The 18,584-nt window shown below is 43.0% G+C and overlaps 1 protein-coding gene across 3 annotated transcripts in view; it reads right to left on the minus strand.

Moving 5' to 3' along the window:
- cdh24a (cadherin 24, type 2a) overlaps positions 1-18,584 on the minus strand; it is a 20,786-nt gene continuing 2,202 nt past the window's right edge. For all 3 annotated transcript variants that reach the window (XM_084355647.1, XM_084355648.1, XM_084355649.1), the window contains exons 2-14: positions 16,841-17,691; positions 12,033-12,327; positions 11,036-11,155; positions 10,534-10,701; positions 7,097-7,278; positions 6,231-6,487; positions 6,005-6,141; positions 5,718-5,839; positions 3,857-3,974; positions 3,430-3,738; positions 3,093-3,285; positions 2,578-2,977; positions 1-1,581 (exon numbers count right to left, since the gene is read on the minus strand). In XM_084355647.1, coding sequence (XP_084211773.1) covers positions 712-1,581; positions 2,578-2,977; positions 3,093-3,285; positions 3,430-3,738; positions 3,857-3,974; positions 5,718-5,839; positions 6,005-6,141; positions 6,231-6,487; positions 7,097-7,278; positions 10,534-10,701; positions 11,036-11,155; positions 12,033-12,327; positions 16,841-17,512 — 3,843 coding nt within the window. In that variant the 5' untranslated portion in view covers positions 17,513-17,691 and the 3' untranslated portion in view covers positions 1-711. The remainder of the gene's footprint in view (positions 1,582-2,577; positions 2,978-3,092; positions 3,286-3,429; positions 3,739-3,856; positions 3,975-5,717; positions 5,840-6,004; positions 6,142-6,230; positions 6,488-7,096; positions 7,279-10,533; positions 10,702-11,035; positions 11,156-12,032; positions 12,328-16,840; positions 17,692-18,584) is intronic.

An 18,584-nucleotide genomic window follows, 5' to 3' on the forward strand; every position in this document is an offset into this window, starting at 1 on the left:
AAGCAGAAGTTGATGTTTATCTACATATGGACATCATTTACTGTACTTTCACAACATCTTTGACAGTGACAATCTAATCATTTCTAACTGTGTGCAAATTGCATAGTGAGCGGGTTTTTACTACTGACTACTCGCTGGAGTTGGACTCTCTACAGACCTACAGAATATAAATACTTAAGACTCGTCGGAGAGGCTCAGTGAGCTCGTGGCAGTGTAGGCCTACATTACTGTACGCTTGTGTGGTCTGAAAACTCTCCAATTCAAATGCAAATCCCTCATTCAGATCTCCAAGTACTTCTAGTGAGCGTGCCCCTATTAAACTATCAATATTAAATATCACAACTCTGGTCAATATTTGATGAGGCCTATTTTCTAACAATGCAGCTTTCAGGGCTCAGAATCAATATTTCAATAAAAGTTAATTTTTCATAACTTTCACTTTGAAAGCCCAAGTGCATTATTAATATGAGATACAAGAGAAGTGTGAAAAGTGACAGATTCCTATGCATCTTATAAACATAGTGGAGGTGAAAACTATATGCTGTGCACTGATTCCACAAATCTCAGCTATACTGGCAGCCTCCTGGATTTCTCCTGGCAGGGGGGGAAACAAGGAGATTTCTGTCAGAGGCTGTGTATTTTTCCACCCCTGCTGTGTTTAAAATCCATCACAGAAAGTTCTCCTCTCTCTGACTGTTCTTTCATCGCAATCTAGAAATCCCATTTCTGCTGTACTTTTTCTTTGCCCTCTTGTTTATGAGTCTTATCGAGAGTAGCCTCGGCAGTCTCCCATCCCTCGGTCACTTGTGTCTCTCCTCCTCCTTCCTTCTCCTTCTCCTTCTCCTTCTCCCTCTCTCTGATGATCTCCACCAGCCGCTGAAACTTCTGGTTTAGCTCCTCCATCCCTCCCACCACTTGCCCATCGTCCTTCTCTACATCGCTCTCCAGTGAACTCAGTGACTCAGCCCTTGAATCACGGCCCTCGAATTCATAAGTCTGCAGTGAGTCATAGGGCGGTTGAGACAGGTCAAAGGTGACCTGATCCAGACGGATATTCAGGAGGTCTTCCATGCGGAGTGGCTGTGGGTTGCCGGTTTCTGCTCTCGCAGGCTCCGCCCCGCTCAGCCAGCCTCTGTTGTTACCAAACAACCCCCCAGGTAAGGACAAAGGCTGTGGGGTCAAATCCTTTCTCTGGAGTCTGCACATGTTCAGTAGCTGCACTCCCGTTGGGTACAACCCGCTGCCGCTAGTCCCGTTCATACACGTCCCTCTGCTGTTCAGCGAGCCAACAATGCTGTACGTGTCTCCCGTCAGGTAAACAGGAGGGTTCACAGAGCTGATCTGTGTGCCGTTTGAATAATTCTGCTCTGAAACGGAGGGAATGGAGGAGTCAGTATCAATGTCGTCCAATGTGCAGCTGGTGGCTCCAGTGCTGATCTGAGTCTGCGATGACCCCGGTCGCCCCTCCTGCTGGTTTGACGAGGAGCTGGAGTGACTTTGGCATGAAGACTCAGTCGGGTCACAGTTGGTCAGTCTAGCAGTGTTGCTGGCTGGTGTCGACTCCGTTTCCGTTGGGTTCAACTGTAAGAGAGACGATGAAGAACGGAGAAGTTAGATGATTCAGACGCATGAAGAGATAATCGGATGGAAGCAAAGACAGGCTGTAATGATTTAAATTTTTAATCAACTGAAAAAATTGCTAATCGTGACGTTCAATCACCTCTGAATACTTAATGCTGAAATTTAATGAAGTCACTGTATTCATTTGTATTGAATTATGTGGTTTGAATGAGCAAAAAGTGTTTTTGAAGGAGTAGAAAATTTCCAAAGAAAATTAAAACATGCTCCTCTTATCCTGGTTGGACTGAGGTCTGAGTGATCCCATCCCGACTCCTGTTCATACCCTCTGTAGACGGGATGGTTAAGTTTTATATTTCATCTTGAAATTTGTTGTCTCTTTTAAATGAATTTGAACCTTTAGGTCAGAAGATCAATACACTTACACCAGATACAGACAAAAAAAAAGATTAGTGTCTAAATTTAACCAGTCAGCTAACGTTTGGGGAGTACAATGTGCTGGACGCATACCATAGAAATCAGCCATTTTTACGCTTTAAATCATTATCTTTAAATCAAGTTATTGAAATTACTGTTTTTCTTTTTATGTGTTCAATTTAACAGTAGTGAAATTTCAGCAATCAAGGCGCTACAATCTGTGTTTCTCGATGACCTTCTTACTTTGAGTGACGGGATCCTAAAATAACTATTATCTTTCAAAGTTGGAACAGTTTTGATTATTTCACATGACCGGTTATTATATTTGTGTTTATGTCTGAGCTCTTCTCACTGGTTTGACGTGCATGAGTCAGGAAGCAGCTACAGCGACTGTCAATCAAATCTGACCAAACCACACCCACGAGTTTCTGATGAGTCACACTGTTGCATATTTAGTCATGACTGCTTTAGGCTATAGAGAAATACTATTATTCACTTGGTTATACGATTCATATTCTAGTGGCCTTTCTTTGCTTCCATCTGACTGCTGCTTGTTTTCATCTGTGCGTGTTTTAATCTGACCTTGGCCTGATCCTGATCCGCTTCTTTCTCAGCAGCGTTTGCTTCACTGCCTTCATTTCTCTCCGTGATTTTGCTCTTCGCCAGCATGTGTTCCGCCTCGTAACAACCAGGGCTCATCTCAGGAGAGCGTAGCAGGGGCTCAAAGGTGCTCTGGTTCTGGATGACAAGGGAATTGCCGATATGACCTCCGGTGAGCCCATGGGTCAGCTGCGTCAGCTGCAGACCTGCCTCCAGTGGCCCAGCTGGATAATCTCTGAGAACAGGCAGCGTGTGGATGCCATAGCAGAGGCGTCCATAGAGCGGAGCAGAGCCCGGTCGCTGCTGAGGGTCCAGACCGGGGCGCGGGTTACGACTCCAGCTGTACGTCCTGGCCCTTGGCGGATTCGGCTGCGTGTACCATCTGTGCCAAAAGATAAATGTCAGAGACGCACACAGTTGCACACACACATGCACACGCTCCCATAAGCCACCACCGCGAGGATAAATTGTATTATTTATTTTGGGGAACAGCTCACATGTTTCTGTTGTTGTGCATGTGCTGTATTCTGTGCATGCTCTGCAGCGCTGTAATGTCAAAGGCGGCGGTGTCCGCTTCCCCTCCCCCCTCGTCATCATAGGATATGATGTTCTCCCTGACATCATCCTCCTCGAAGGGTGAGTGGGAGTCTCGCTTCTGATGGCGCAATGACAGCGAGAGTGCACACACCACTAAAGGGCAAAGAGGAGACACATGACCACGTACTCTTCAGATGTTACAGAGGCGACCTGACACAACTGCTCAGCATCTTTCAAAAAGTCATAAACATTGCATTTATAGAGCTTCAGAGACTTCTGAGAGCCGATCAAACCTACCCAGCAGAGTGGTGACACACGCCAGCATGGCCAGTAAAGTGACCAGACTGAAAATGAGTGACGTAGAGGCAGATGGCACGGGGAGACAAACCATGTGTCTCTCCCATCTCTTGTCCCTTTGTCTCCCTCTATCCTCTGTCTGCATGCCCCCTCGCAGACAGGGACAAATGGTCACGGTGACCGTGCCAGTGTTGGTCAGACCGGAGGCTCCGTCGCGCAGCACAACTGGCACATACAGGGTGAGTAAGGATGAGGAGAAGCCAGGGAGGGGCTCCAAGGCTGACTGGAGCACCAGGCTGGCTGTCACACCTGATAACGCAGCAAAAAAAACACACATCAAACACGGTCAGTGCACAACAGAATTGCACCAGTTTTGGCTGGAGCCGTGCTTCTGGATTGAAAGCAAAACAGTGCTAATGGGTTTAACCTCCAGTTTCCCGGACGGTGAGGTTGAGTGCAGAGCTGGACTCTGGAGGGATGCTGAAGTGGACCGGGGTGTCTTGTCCTCCTTGGTCCTTGTCGATGGCTCGCAGGACCTGAACTACCTGCAGAACACAGATCAGGATGGCATTATATTCAAATATTTTGACATTTCTCTCATTTTTACCCCTTCAGTAATCTAAACACTATTAATAATCTGCCATCTGAAAAGCACTCTTTGGTGGAACTTCTGAATTATGCATCATGTGATGAGGAGTTGCAAGTGGAAAAACTGCTCTGTTTGACTGCAGGAACTGATTTAAAGTTATAACCCTTATGTTTTAATTAAATCCAACCCTCCTTTATGATACTATATTTTATGCCATAGCCAGGCAATGTACATACATTCTGTTATTACTTCTCTGTCAGTGTTAGGGGTAACGTATTACAAACTAACACATTAGAGTACTCAACTTACTTTTTTGTGAGTAAACCGGTCAGTTTTGCAGTAATACGTTATTTAGTTAAGTTTTCAAGTAATACAAGTTACTGTAAGAATTTTGCTGTATTTCCCTTTTTCTGTTCTCTTGTTGCCAAAAAAATAAATTCCAGATGCATCTGCACTGTTTCTGTTTCTCTCCTACTTCTTGGCTCGCAGTTTGCAGCCACCTGTGGATGTATCGGGGGCTGATCACACAGAGTCGTCGCTACAGGTGCGGCTCAGACACCCCAGAAAAGCCTGTTTTGGACAAAATAGCGTGGAGTGCCTGTGGAGCAGGGCTGCACGACACCCTGCCATCATATGTAATTACTGGGAAATGCGAGGCCTCTGCCTTGCACTTTAAAGTTGAACATATTTAAACTTCTAAGAAATAAGCGACTCGCAGTGCAGGAGAGGAGCACCTGCCAGGTGCAATGTACCGTAGAAAAACAATAGTTTTGCTGGAGATGCTTTTCTAGCAATTCGTCTCTGTGTGATCGCCCTGAGTGCGGTTGTGTTGTGTCAGTGTGACTGTAGCTGGCAAGACGGCCAGAGCAGAGCAGAGTGGACAGGACACGGCCTCTGCATCATGCACTGTTATATTCTGTAATCCCTGACCTAATTAACTGGTTCATTAGTCGCATGTAGAAATGTGATGTACTGTGGCTATATATGTGCGTTTTTCTTGTTTTCATAGAAGCAGCTGCTCTGCTAAGTCTGCTGTCTGATCATTAGCAGCCAAAAGTCTGCACATCTGCTACTTCAAATAATTCTACCTTTTTCATTGCAGCTGAACTGCAAAACAAAATTACATGCTACATGAACTTGTCAGGCTGTATGTGCCCCTTTACCTGCTCGATTTTATGATTTGTGATAAAACATAAAAGATGATTAAAGAGCTGTGAAGGGGTTATTGCGTCTGTCATATGTCGGTAGAGTCAATATATTTAAAGGGGCAATTTGTAAGAACTTTTGTTGAAAATATCAAAACAAAAATATATAAATATCGCTAGCAAACTACTTTAAGGCCAGTTGACCTGGTGATATGCTGCCCCCTATTGGTTTGAATTAGAAAGGTGACAATTCTTACATATTGTACCTTTAAAGTATAAAAATATAAGCAGCAACATGTGCTGGGAATCTTAAAGGGATTTTCATTTTTTGTAATGCAAAAGTACTACTACTATGAGTTATTTTTCTCAGTAACGCTGTAATGTGACGAGTTACTTTTAAATGGCAGTAATCTTGTAATGAAACAAGTAACTTTCAAAGGTAAGGCTACCCAACACTGCTCTCTGTATAGTAGTTTTAACTGTTAACAATAATTCATTTATTCCAACATTACTGTTTTAAATTTTAACATCCCAAAACCAAAAGAAGAACAGACCTGACCGGGGCCACTGGAGTCACACACAGACGTTGTGTACTGCCTGTCCAACTCCGGTGCATTGTCATTCTGGTCTAGTGTCTCTATGGCAACCACAACCCTTGACACAAGATTTGGATTGTCTGAAAGAAAAGGAAACCGACACTAATGGAGAAATTACCACTGACTTTCAGTCATTTTTTTTACTCCCAGTTTTGTATTTCCGACTCAAGGCGGTGCTCTCGTTGAGATATGACTCTGGTAAGGTCTGCTGCTCATTGCACCCAAGGGCAGAGGGGCTGACATACCCCTCTGTGTGGCGATGACTGTGATATTATGCCACTGCTCCTCCTCACGGTCCAACTCCATCACTGTGCTGATAAAGCCCGTGTCAGAGGCGATGCGGAACAGAGCCTCGGGGTCTGACTGGGGATCGATGGAGTACCTGGGACACAGAAAGTAACATGTGGAGAGGGACAGTGAAGAGAGCCCTGAGTGGGTGACTACATGAGTGAGTGATGGTGTAATAACCACCTGATGTTGGTGCTCTGTCCTGTGTCTGGGTCTACAGCGTAGACCCGGCCAACAGAGCAGACAGGGGGGCAGTTCTCGGACACGTCCAGATGGTACCGAGCCTGAGAGAATTGTGGAGGCTCATCAGCATTGAGGACCATGACCCGGACTGTCGTCTGGTCCTTAAAGGGGCCTTTCCTTATGTAGCGGGCGTCCACGAAAGGGTTGGCGACTTCCACAGAGAAAGTGTAAGAATTGCAGGTCTCATAATCCAGCAGCTGCCGGGTGAAGAATAAAGCTTCAATATACGATTCATATAGACTGTATATGTGCTGTATATATCTTCCCACATACAGTGTTTCATTATTCATTTTAGATACTTGTCTCACCCTTTATATAACTCACGAACAATATTCAATTTTGAAGTTATTCCTCTTTTAAAATTTAGGTTATTAATCATCAGCCTCTTCTTGCTTCACCCTTCACATCCTCTTAATTTAAGATTTCACTGAGCAATAATTATTTTTGAATGCCCCATGCTTAAAAGCAAAAAGAAAAGTTCACACCGGCTGCCTTTAACGCGACCAAATCACTTCAAACGAGCTACAATTTTTCACACCAGCTGCTTATTAGTTCATTGTTACTCGTTAATTGCTCGTGTGGAGCCTTGGGAGTCTGAACCTGTCGACAACAGAGCGCGTTTGAGCGGCGTAATGAAACGTTACTCAAATTAATTTGCAACACTCGACAAAAGCAAATTCATCTAATCTCTGGAAACATCTCACACATCAGATGTTTTTTTCCTCATTATCGGACCACCTACAGTACGTGTAGCTTCAACCTCGGCTATTATGAAAACCTTTAATGAACGACTTCTTGTCGCTCACCTTGTTCAGAACAATGACAGCCTCCTGGTCTCTCCCTGTTAGATTGAATATCTCGGCCTCCTCACTGTCCAGGATCGTAAACTCCAGCAGTGCGTTTTCTCCCAGATCGGGATCGGTGGCAGTGACGCGGCCCACCTCCACACCTGGTGCTGCGAGCTCAGATATAGAGAATGACCACGCACCTGCAGAGAAGAAAACAGTGAATATAATGGTTCTGAGCTCGGTGAAAAAATAAACTCTCAGTTTTTGGTCATAGTAATCATTCCACCTGTCCAAACTGGCTTTAAAAAGATCCCTCATAATGCAATTCAAATGTAAGAGATGATGGATTACATCTGCAGACGTCAGCGTTTGGTAAATTTCATCTACCGTTCAGTATAATATCAAGTGTTTTCCATATCTGAAATTTGCGTGAATGTACATTTTTTCCTTGTTGAGCTGCAGCGTAAAGACAGAAACACAGAGGGATTTTTTTACTAAAATAAACTGTGACTTTTGAAGATATCCTCTTAATATAAATAACTCAGACTGTTGAAGCCTCACATTAAATTTGGATAACTTTTAAATGCACTTTTGCACATAATATGGACTGTGGGTTTGTACCCCGCGCCTTACACTGGAACTGTGCCAGGAAGTAAGCGAGTAGAGAGACGAGGAACGTTTGTTTTAAGACAGATAAAAATGTGAAAACATCCTTTCAGTGTCTTTCATTAACACCTCTCTTTACAGATCTAATGCATTTGTAAATTACTTTGTCCACATACTGTCCATTTCAGACATTTTCTCATTTTTTTGAGCTGAATCAAAGGAATATATCATTTGTAAACTGAATATCTGTGGGGTTTTGAAGTGTTGGTCAGACAAAACAAGCTATTTGAAGATATCACTTTGGTCTCCTGGAACTTGGGTTTGGTTTTACTCACTATTTTTCTACCATTTTATCAACCAAACAACTGATAATGAAAGTATTCATAAGTTACAGTCATAGTTTTATTGCTGGTGGCATGGCATTTGGTCCGCCGTTTCACTACTTTGGTCTAGACTAAAATATGGAATGACATTTAATATAGACATTCAGAAGATAAAGCCTACTGACTTTTCTGATCTCCTGATCTTTCATCTTCCATCAGCCCAAAATTTGTCCAGTACTTTGGTGTATGACTGCATATTACAAAACTAACTTTATTCCCATCAGCCTCAGCTATATTCTGTGTTTAGCGCTAATTAGTATACGTTAGCATGCTTACACACTAAAAAGAGGTGGTGAACATGGTCAATATTATAATTGCTAAATATAAAAATGGTAGTTATTATTATTAAAGGATACATTTTCTCAATAATTAGTTGTTCAATTGAACTGCCATTAAACTGTGAATTCAAAGTAACAATCTTGAAGATCTCCGTTTCATTTTCTTTGGTGGTTCTCGCTTCAAACACTGTTGCCTGTGTGACGTCTCTAGATTTGCGCTTGTTTCCGAAGTTTCATCGTCTATAGTCATCGATCTTATCTTTCTTTTGTTCGGCCTTAGTATCAATTTACTCGCAATGCTAACAGAGACCGGTAAAAAACAGTAAGCTGCTTTACACACAAGTGAGCTGAAGAGTGAGTATACTGCGTTAGCTTAGCCTACCCTGTCTGGTGGACCAACCACTGCTGGGTAATGTCAAAAGCGTCGCCACCTTTGCGCTGCTTGTGATTTTTTCCAGGAATGTTGCCAAATGGGTCTCACTAAAACTTTGAATTACAGCCAGATGGGCGTGGTTTTGTAGGACAGGGCAGTGCACGCTTCAGCGAGCTCCGTGACAGTCTCAGCTCGTGCCCTGAGTGCACTTTGTTTTTCAATAATTTATGTATTTGACCTCAGATCTATGTGCATGGAGTTGATAATCTGGGTTGTAAAACTGTTTGGGTGGTTTTTGAGAAGTTTTCTGCCTGAAAACCTTTTGGAAAACTGTCTTTTGATGATATAGTATAAAATGCTCTATTGCTGCAGTCAAGGTTCTTGTCCTGTGTGTAACAAGAGTTTTGTTTCATGGTTTTTGATCATTAGACGTAGTAAGTTTGTTTTCTGGTATTTAAAAGATTTGGTTAGGTTCGGTGTTTCACAGCAGCAATGATCACAAAAAATGGAAATCATCTCTGTTTGATGATACAAGTGACGAGACACCCAATGCAAGCTGGTGAGAACACACATCAGGCACACACTGTGTGAGGCAGGACGTAAGGCGCCGACCCCAGGTGAAATACCAGGTTTTTAGGGAGTCCCGTTGTCTGTAATACTGCAAATGCAAGGGCTTTAATCAGTAGGCCAAAGGCTCAGTCACTCATCAGCAATAGATAGTGACTTATCAGAAATGTATTTCAATAAACATCTTCCAGATTATTACTTAAAGCTTTGCTGAGTTAATCTGTTCTTAAGTCAGTGATCTGTGGCGGGTCCTGTCACTTACTTGGCATCACATGATCACTTGTGATGCTGCAAATTCAGAGAAATGCTTTCATTTAATCAGAGCAGCGCTACCTCGGTGATTATTAATCATTTAAATCCTCCACATTATGAAGATCATTTGAAAACACACCGCCCCTTCCCTCGCATTCAAAGAGCATACTAAATGAACCGTTTGCTTAAATTGTGGCATTATTGTCAAACAGAAAATAATGACCTTGAAAAGAGGTAGTGGTGGTGGTGGGAAGATATGGTCAGGTATCAGTAAATAAATAACGCACTGCTGGCATTTGGAAATATTAAATTGCTTCTATAAAGCTCTGTATTGCAGCACAATATATCAACGGGAGGAAAGGGGGCTTTAAACATGAAGATGAATGGCAGTAAACAGAGACTGTCAGGGAGAAGAAGAAGTAGAGACGAGGAGGGGGAAAAAAGCGAACAGGGGAGAGAGGTAGTATATAGAGAAATGCAGTATATGTCTCAAAGTGTTAGACACATTCTGCAGTGATTTTACTGTCTATTGAAGCAGAAAGCACTGAACTTTAAGATGAAATATTAATAGCATGGAACAGGGAAAAGCTTGGATAAGAAAAAAGCAGACATGATCTTTCACTTTTCGTCAAGGCACAGTCCATTTGAATCCAAGGGACCAAACGGGAGTGAATGTTAATGCCACTCATCCTGGCAAAGGTTATGTTCTTCAGACTGACGTTAACAACAATGATTAGGATGAGTGAGTCCAATGAAAAGTGGGATACCCGACTGACAAGCTACTTTACAGCTTATATCTTATCTTTCACCTGTCAAGACGACCAGGACCCAGAGGAGGCAGAAAATATCAGACTGCTGTCACAAACGCCGTTACAGGATGTTTAATCACTTTAATCTTTACTTACTCACACACACACACGCGCATACACATTCTACTGCTGCAGAGATTGAAAGCAGCCGGCAGTAAAGTGGTGATCTGATAACAGCAGCGCTTACTCCTTCTGAAGTGAGGGGGGTTGTCGTTGACATCAGTCAGCTGCACGGTGATGGTTGTAGTGCCTGATAATCCACCCAAATGACCTCCCATGTCTTTGGCCTGGAGGACGACCAGATATTCATCCCGAGTCTCACGGTCCATGTCAGGCACCGCTGTCCGCAGGACGCCTGGTAGAGGGGGGGAGAGCGTGACGCGGAGCAAAAATCACAACCGCAACAGATTTCACAGTGACACAACGTCTCTGGAAATCACCATCAAAGTGAGCCAGATGCATACATTTTGGAATTAGGACATCGAAAAAACATACGACTCCAGGCTGCTTTCCGTCTCTCAGCAGATCATATAAAACGCAAGTTAAATGTTCTTATCTACATTTGACATATGGTAGCAAAGATATAACATCATTTCTAATCACACCACTGGGATTTATGTATAAAGTGTAATCATGAGCTGGCGAGGTGTTTTATGGTAAACAGCTGTGAGGGGATGTATGGCACAAACCTGTTTGAGGGTCCACAGAGAAATAGTCCTGGCCGTGTGTAATCGCATACACCAGCCGGGCGCTGTTTCCATATGTCGGATCATCAGCATCTCTGGCCGTGACTTGGATTATCGACGTCCCTGTGAAAGAGAAGTGACGACAAAGGTGGTAAGTCAAACAGCCCCTTTGAAAGTATAGCACTTAAAGCTGGTGGCTGGTTCATAAGCTTTAAGTGATACTCCACCCAGTGTCTGTCTATTGAATACCAAGTACTTACAGCTGAAGGATTAAAAGCATAATGCACTCCTCCGCTGTCTATCTGTATGTGCCGCATCTTTAAAACGTTCATCTTTTAGACAAAATATGACTAAACAGCCTGTTTTCATGTTGAGCAATTGCCCTTGAATCTCTGGAGCTGTGCCAGAAGCAGCGTGTTTAGCCTCATTCTGGCAAAACTATGATTGTTTGCAAGATACCAAGAATGTGTTTGGACAAGAGGGAAGTCGATTACGCTGCTGACGATGGCTTACAACTGCAGTGATTTGCCTGATAACTGACATGGGATGGGGATCATGGGATCTATTTTGATAATCAGTTACTGGTGTCTGTCACTGTCGGGCAAAGATGTAAAGCTTTTCTTTAACATATATAAGGGGGGATTGTTCTGTTGTTAAAAAACAAACAAACATCTAAATACTAACTCTCCTCTGGCACTATTTACTGAAAAAAAGATTATGTTCAAAGTTTTTTCTTTTCATTAAATTATTTCAGTCTAGTGAACCGCGTCGCTCTGCTGAGAGCGTTGCTGGTCTGTTTGGTCAAGACTGAAATATCTCAACTACAGCATGAATCGCCAGTTCTGCTGTGAAAACTCATCGTTATTGGACTCTTGTGTAACCTAATTTCAAAACAGACCACAGCTGCATCTCCGCATTAAGGACAGCACATCTCGACCCCTTTCAAGAGGTTTCGGGTGGAGAATCACTTTCATGCTTTCATGTTGTAAAAATGCTCTACCTATGTTGGCCATTTCCGGCACCATGGCAACATAGGGTTCATCGGGAAAGATGGGCGGGTTGTCATTGATGTCCTGCACCCTGATGATGAACTCGGAGGAGGGCTCCAGGGCTCGGCCGGTCTGACGGTCTGTAGCTGTTGCGATGAGACGGTACTCGTCCTTCTCCTCCCGGTCTAAAGACTTGGTGACGTGTATGTTTCCCGTGTTGCTGTCAATAACAAACACAGAGCCCACTCCCTCTCCCTCCAACAGATACTTAGTGCGTCCGTCTCCTTTGTCCATATCTGTGTGCAGCTGGAAAATAAAAAAAAACATGCGGAGTAAATGACTGCAACGCCTCCAGGCAACATCAAGTTCACACACAGTTTGCAGGTATCGCTCATTAACACTCATCTATTTGTCTGGCAAGCAGCGCAAACATGACTGTGGGAAATGGGTGATTTATGTTAAGAAGGGATGCGCTCAGTGAATCTGAAATGAATGGCACCAGGTGTGGAAGATACATATGGGACCGGGATGAGTACTGATGCATACAGCTAATTAACTCACTGGACCAAACATGCCACTGGGGGATTGTTGAGGTTAAAACCACTCCAACGTGGACAGTGGCCCTGCACATGTCCTACATGTATGTTCACAGATGCATTCTGCTAAGACAGGCTGCAAATCTCTTCTGTCTCTTCCATCCATCTGTCCCTTTCTTCCCCGTCTCGTAAATCCATCTGCCTTGACTCTCCTGTACCTTTTAAACCACCTCTTTCTCCAGTCCTTGTGTGTCTCTCTTTTCATCAAGTTACCTCAGTTACACAGAATGCCCATCTGCTCACATTTCTCCAGCCCTACCATCATCACCACATCCCCCCTCTCTCTCTCTCTGACTGTCTGTTTTGCTCTCTGGTGCAGAATACACGTTTGGTATTTAATGGCAGAGTGGATATTAGTGCGAGCGAGGTAGGTAAAAGGCCAAACACACAGAAATAGAAAGCTGAAGAGATTACTCAGCCTTCATCACACTGAGCTTTCTGACCAGGAACCTTCACATCTCTCTACCCTTAAGGCGCATCTGCACATGTTCGTAATCCATAAGGCTTACTCACAACCTCTGCTGCGGACCTCAGATACTCATGAGAACTAAAGCCTCAATTTTTATTCAGCTTCAACAATGACAGTTTACAATTTTACAGAAAACGATTTTTGAAGTAATTTTGTCGCAGAGAAATAGAGAAATGTAATTGCCTGCATAATGATATGTGTATAATTAGTCGAATCATTTGTGCGCTTAAGACAGCTGTTTATGATACATTCCAGTATAATGCATGTTAACGGCATGATCGTGCACACTGCACGGCATGCAGGCAGAGACCAGGAGACCATATAAGATTAGTGTATATTCTGCGCGTGTGTGTCTTGGAGGATAAAGTTGGGGATTATAGAAACTCATGATAGCATACCCTACAAATTGCTAGATAAGGGACTCAGGGTTTTTTATTCATCCCTCCACCCACATCCCTCTCCCCTTCCTTTCTTCCTTAAAGCGTGCTTCGATTTTGAGCCCACACTTCACCACGAGAGACATCTTTGTCAGAGTCTGTTCCTATCTCGCTCCCCTGCTCTTTGCTCTCCCCCTCCGCTGCACCCTCTCTCTTTCTATCCTTCTAGTCCTCTTCTCCTCACTGTCTAATTGCTGGCTCAGTCCCGCTGTGCTTCAGTCAGCATGGAAAAACACTCTCATGGTGGGGAAGAAATTTATCCGCCCCGTACAAAACAAAGCTGGAAAAAGAGGAAATTGTCTCTTCCAATTGCTTTGTCACTTTCTCTCCTACTCTGTAATCTGAATTTTCCCCTCCTCTCGCTCATGCGGCGCATCCACCTCTGGGGTTTTTACTGCTTTCTTTGGCAGCCAAAATCTTCCTCCTTTGCAAGGGTTGAAGCACCTGTGATCCGAGCAGTTGATAACTCACCTCGAACCTTGTACCGGCAAAGGGTTTGAAAAGATAATCTCTCTATTTTTGGCAAAGACACTGGGCTGCCTCTGAGAGAAAACACGCTTCCAACCCCCTCGCAATGCAGGGTTGCTTTATTACATGAATATCAACATCAACACTATGCTTGCCGAGAAATGAGCAGCCTCGTGCCTCTCCTGATTGCTTTAACACCCCTCCCTGACTGTACCAATAACAACCAGAGAAGAAGATTAAACATTTATGAGGTGTATACTGCACTGGTAAGAATCCAATCTAGACTGTCACTATAAAGTATACTGCTAGCTACAAAGTGGCTGGCAGCATTCCATGTTAGCGTTACAGCTGATATAATCCTACTCTGAGTATACAGTAGCTGCCAGCAGCTGCATTAGTGTGGCGCGGCTGACTGTGAAATGCTACAAGTAAACCCCAGGGATCCCAACGGTTCAGGTGTGCAGTGGATTAAATCATCTCAGACACATTTCGAGTTGCGACACCGACAGCGGTTGAAGGTTGCTGGTGTGGCGACTGTAAAGACTCAAGTATGTGGCACGACAAGCGGGGGGACTGCTGCACAAACACCGCAATTACACAGAGTTATATTTGTGCCTCATTAATGATACAACTGAAGAGTTTCCGCAAGCACATAAATTAGATTTTTAGAGAAAACGTTATCGGGCAAACAAAATAAATCTATTTGGTCTTCAAGAAATTGATCTGCGTGTTCACAGTATCTCTCGCTCTTTACATCTCAGCTGCGCTCTCGAGTTTGCACACTCAACTGGACTTGTTCAGGCAGAACATGGAGTGAATTTCAGAGGCATTCAAAGTCAATAAAGATATGTAAATAATATATTACAATTGAATACTGGAATTTAAGTTGCAAAAGTTTAAAATGGAGGGGGAATTTACTTGCTGTTTGAATCTGCCTTATAGACATACAGTAGAGACCAAAGTAAAAAAGAGAGAAACTGGAGGAAAATAACGGGAAGTAAAGCTGAGTCCTGAAGTAAGTCAGAGGCTGAGGCAAGTTAAAATGTTTTAATTTGAGTCAAAATTTGCACATGCTATGTTTATCTGTACTATAAGCCTGAGAGCGAAAGCTAACTAATAAATGGTCTGAAATAGTTATCAAACTTGATGATTCCAGCTTTATGCTAGCTGGCATTACAATCATTAATCTACATTTTGCTTAAACTGTGCCTATAACTAAATAAATCTGAAAACAAGGATATTTTGTTGGACAGAGCATGTTACATCTCACAGTGGAGCAGTGGTAAGCACTGTTGCCTCCCAGCAAGAAGATCCTGGGTTCAAATCATAGATCTAGCAATGGAAATCTGGATACAGTGTAGGAGCAGGGCCTGGTTCATTCATTCAATGAAAGCTTCAAAAACTCAGCTTCAGCTTCTGAGACAGTGACACAGATCTTCCGCGTTGAGGCCCATAGAGCGTGTGCGCTAGAGACTTCTGCTGGCTGAGACAGCTAACTTCTGGTTCGGTTCAGTTAAGAAAATTAAAGAAATAGTAACATTTTTTTAAAAGGGGAACTTCATTGGTGATTGTAATGCCTTGACTGTGTCAGTGGCAATCATCAAGGTAGTTTAGTTAGCTACTACAAATGTCAGAAGTTAGCTATCAGCCTTCCAGTATGGTTAGACCACAAGCTAATATACTAAATAAAGAACAGACAGACTGACAAATACAATTTAAGTTTCACAAAACTAGGTTTGTTAAAGTAATAATCTCGAAGATTTTCATGTATATAAATATCTGTTAAGTCACTATCTATTGCTGAATGAGGTAACACAATGATTGAGCCTCAGACCTGTTCAGCAAAGTTTTGGTATGGGTTTTGTTGAGTGTCCCTAATGCAACTGTTGGGTGTATAGTCTTTATATCTGCGTATATACTGTAATATGTGTAATTTAAACAGGATCAAAAAATAAATTTCCTGTAGCCATTAACTACTCTATATATCTTTTCTGAAATACGGTCCCATGATGGTCCACTGGTCGGAGAGAGACTTTGTCTCTGCATTGTCCCGGTGACTCGCTACTCCCCTAGTAACAAACAATTTTACTAGCAATACTGTTGGACACAAAACAGCCATTTATAAAGTACCAACTATAATATTCAGATTGGCTGGAATTGTGCCACATTTGCCCCATAGGGCACCCTTCATAAGAGAGACAAAACACGACAGGACACCTTCAACTACATACACGGTCAACTGTTACTCTTTGTATTATGGATTTCAAATCCATGGAGGTTTGAATGTTTGCAAAACTTTCAAAGAGCCAAGAAAAGCTATTTTTGTTTGCATGCGGTCGTCCCATTGCAAAGCTTACAGGACAAGTGGGGCCAAGCAGCCAGTGAGAGAAACACTTGTGTGAATGTGCAGTGAGCTGCACTATGCCATGCAAACTTGAAATCCATAAAACTTCTTTGGCTTATGCGCACAGCATGTCATTTTAATTCAAATGAGTGGGCGCTATCATTGAGTCTGGTATCTGGTTTTTATAATTCATTTGTGGAATGTGCAGGAAATAGAGAGAGGAAATGAGCCTGACTGAGTTATAGGAGGATCACTGTGCACTTCTGTGGATAATGGCTCACGAATACATTCATTTACGAAACACGTAAATAAATATATTGTGCAGAAAACATATTTGTTTTCTCAGAATCAAATTACTCTGTCTGCAAAAAATGTTCATGTGCTTGTAAAAAATATTTACATATGTTCAAAAAATCCCATTTTACTCTCAGCAATGAGGCACAAATATAACGCCACACAATCAGGTACAGGTTATTCACGTGCTGATTGGCTGACGACAGCTTACCCGTCCAATGAGCACAGGCTCTGGCCCTCTGTACTCCTCGATCACAAAGAACTGGTTCCAGAGCCAGCTCCTCCGGCGGCGGGCACGAGGCTCCGTTCCCAGCAGGTAAGGCCCAGGCCGGATGTCTTCAGACTCCGTGACCCATTTAGATTGGCCCCATGTCCTCTCAGGCAGAACGTCAGCGACACCTGTCTCCAAATGGAGCTCAGGCTGGAGAGCGTACTCCTCCTCTGAACTCGGCTCTAGACTGTGAGCATTAATTACACCTTCAACCTCTCCATTAGTCAAATTGCTTCTTTTCGTGTGGTTCAGACTGAGTTCAGGGCTATGTTTAGGTATTAAGGATTTGGCAGCTGATATAGGATAACTAAGCATGTCTTTTTGCCTCGATATTTTTTCCTTCAAGTCAAAATCATTCGTTTTTCTGTCATTTGGACTGAAAGCCACATTTGGCAGGGTTCTTACACCATCCTTTGCATTCGGAAGCGGGCTCTGCGACTCTTTGAAACTCACAAAAAAGTTTTTCGCAGACTCTGGATGAGGTAAAACTTGTTTTTTGCTTGATACTGCTTGCAAGTCCCGCTCTTCCTCTAAAAGGCCAAAAGCCACTGAAATGCCACTTCTTCCCCCTTTACAGAATAAAAGAAAAAGAAGCACGACATGTGCTGCCATCGCTAGGATATAACTGATCAGGCTGTTTCAAAGAATAACTGATGAAAGGTCGATCAGAAGAAGGTTTTCATGATGGTCCATCTTGTGCTGCTGTTCTGTGTGTCTCCTCCTGCTTCAGGTTTCTTCTCCCAAGTCTTCATTTTGTCACCCCATGCAGCACACATGCTGCACAGGATCACCTGAGAGAAGACACACTTATTATCAATTCAGCGCTTCAAGACACAGAAGTGAAAAACAAAGATAGGTTGACATTTTACTCATTATCTTACAAAGAGGAAATTTGATACATTGAGTCTTTCTCTGCTGTTTGTCGAACAGCTTTGTTTGCTAATCTGAGCTCTCTGCCAGCGGCTGTAAAAATAGCTGTGAGTTTTGTTCTGAAATTATGAACATCACGGTCTGATAAGAAATTACCTAGAATTCCCTCTATACCAGATGTTGTTATTCATATCATCCTCATTGCTTTTGTCATCGCTGTGATGTGTGAATCCTATTATTGATCACTCAGGCATTCTCAGACAGTTAAGTCTGGTCCTAAAATTTTTCAATTAATTTAGAGCCTGAGGGTCTGGCGATGAGGTGGAGCTCGGGTACTTTACTGTTCCTCGTCACACACAATTGCCTGGACATCAGGTGATTGATGTCACCCCTAAAGATGGTCTCCCCATGCCTCAATGCCCAGTAGTGAAAGAAGTTCCCCTTAAGAGATTAATTAGGCTCATAAATAATTCAATCAATGACTTGTCCTCATTTCCCAAAAGTTTAATGATCTTGAGTTTCGTTAGTATTTGAGTCAGATCCTGGCCATTGATCTTTGAAATTTGATGTACTGAAAAGTGTCAGCGGCTTAACAAGACTCAAACTGTGTAATCTCAGTTTTTCCATGCACGTTTCACCTGCATCCATCACTCTGCCTGCAATGAGAGTAGATTCCCTGACATCTGTTTTTCACCTTTATGCACGCATGGAGGCACGCATTATCTCCCACGTGCACACAGTGCATGAGTCACAGATATGCATGGATGCGGTCTTCTTCACACATTTTTAAATAAAGTTTTCATGAATCTCTTTT

The sequence above is a fragment of the Pagrus pagrus genome (genome assembly GCF_965226575.1).
Source record: "Pagrus pagrus genome assembly, chromosome: 6".
Lineage (NCBI taxonomy): Eukaryota > Metazoa > Chordata > Actinopteri > Spariformes > Sparidae > Pagrus > Pagrus pagrus.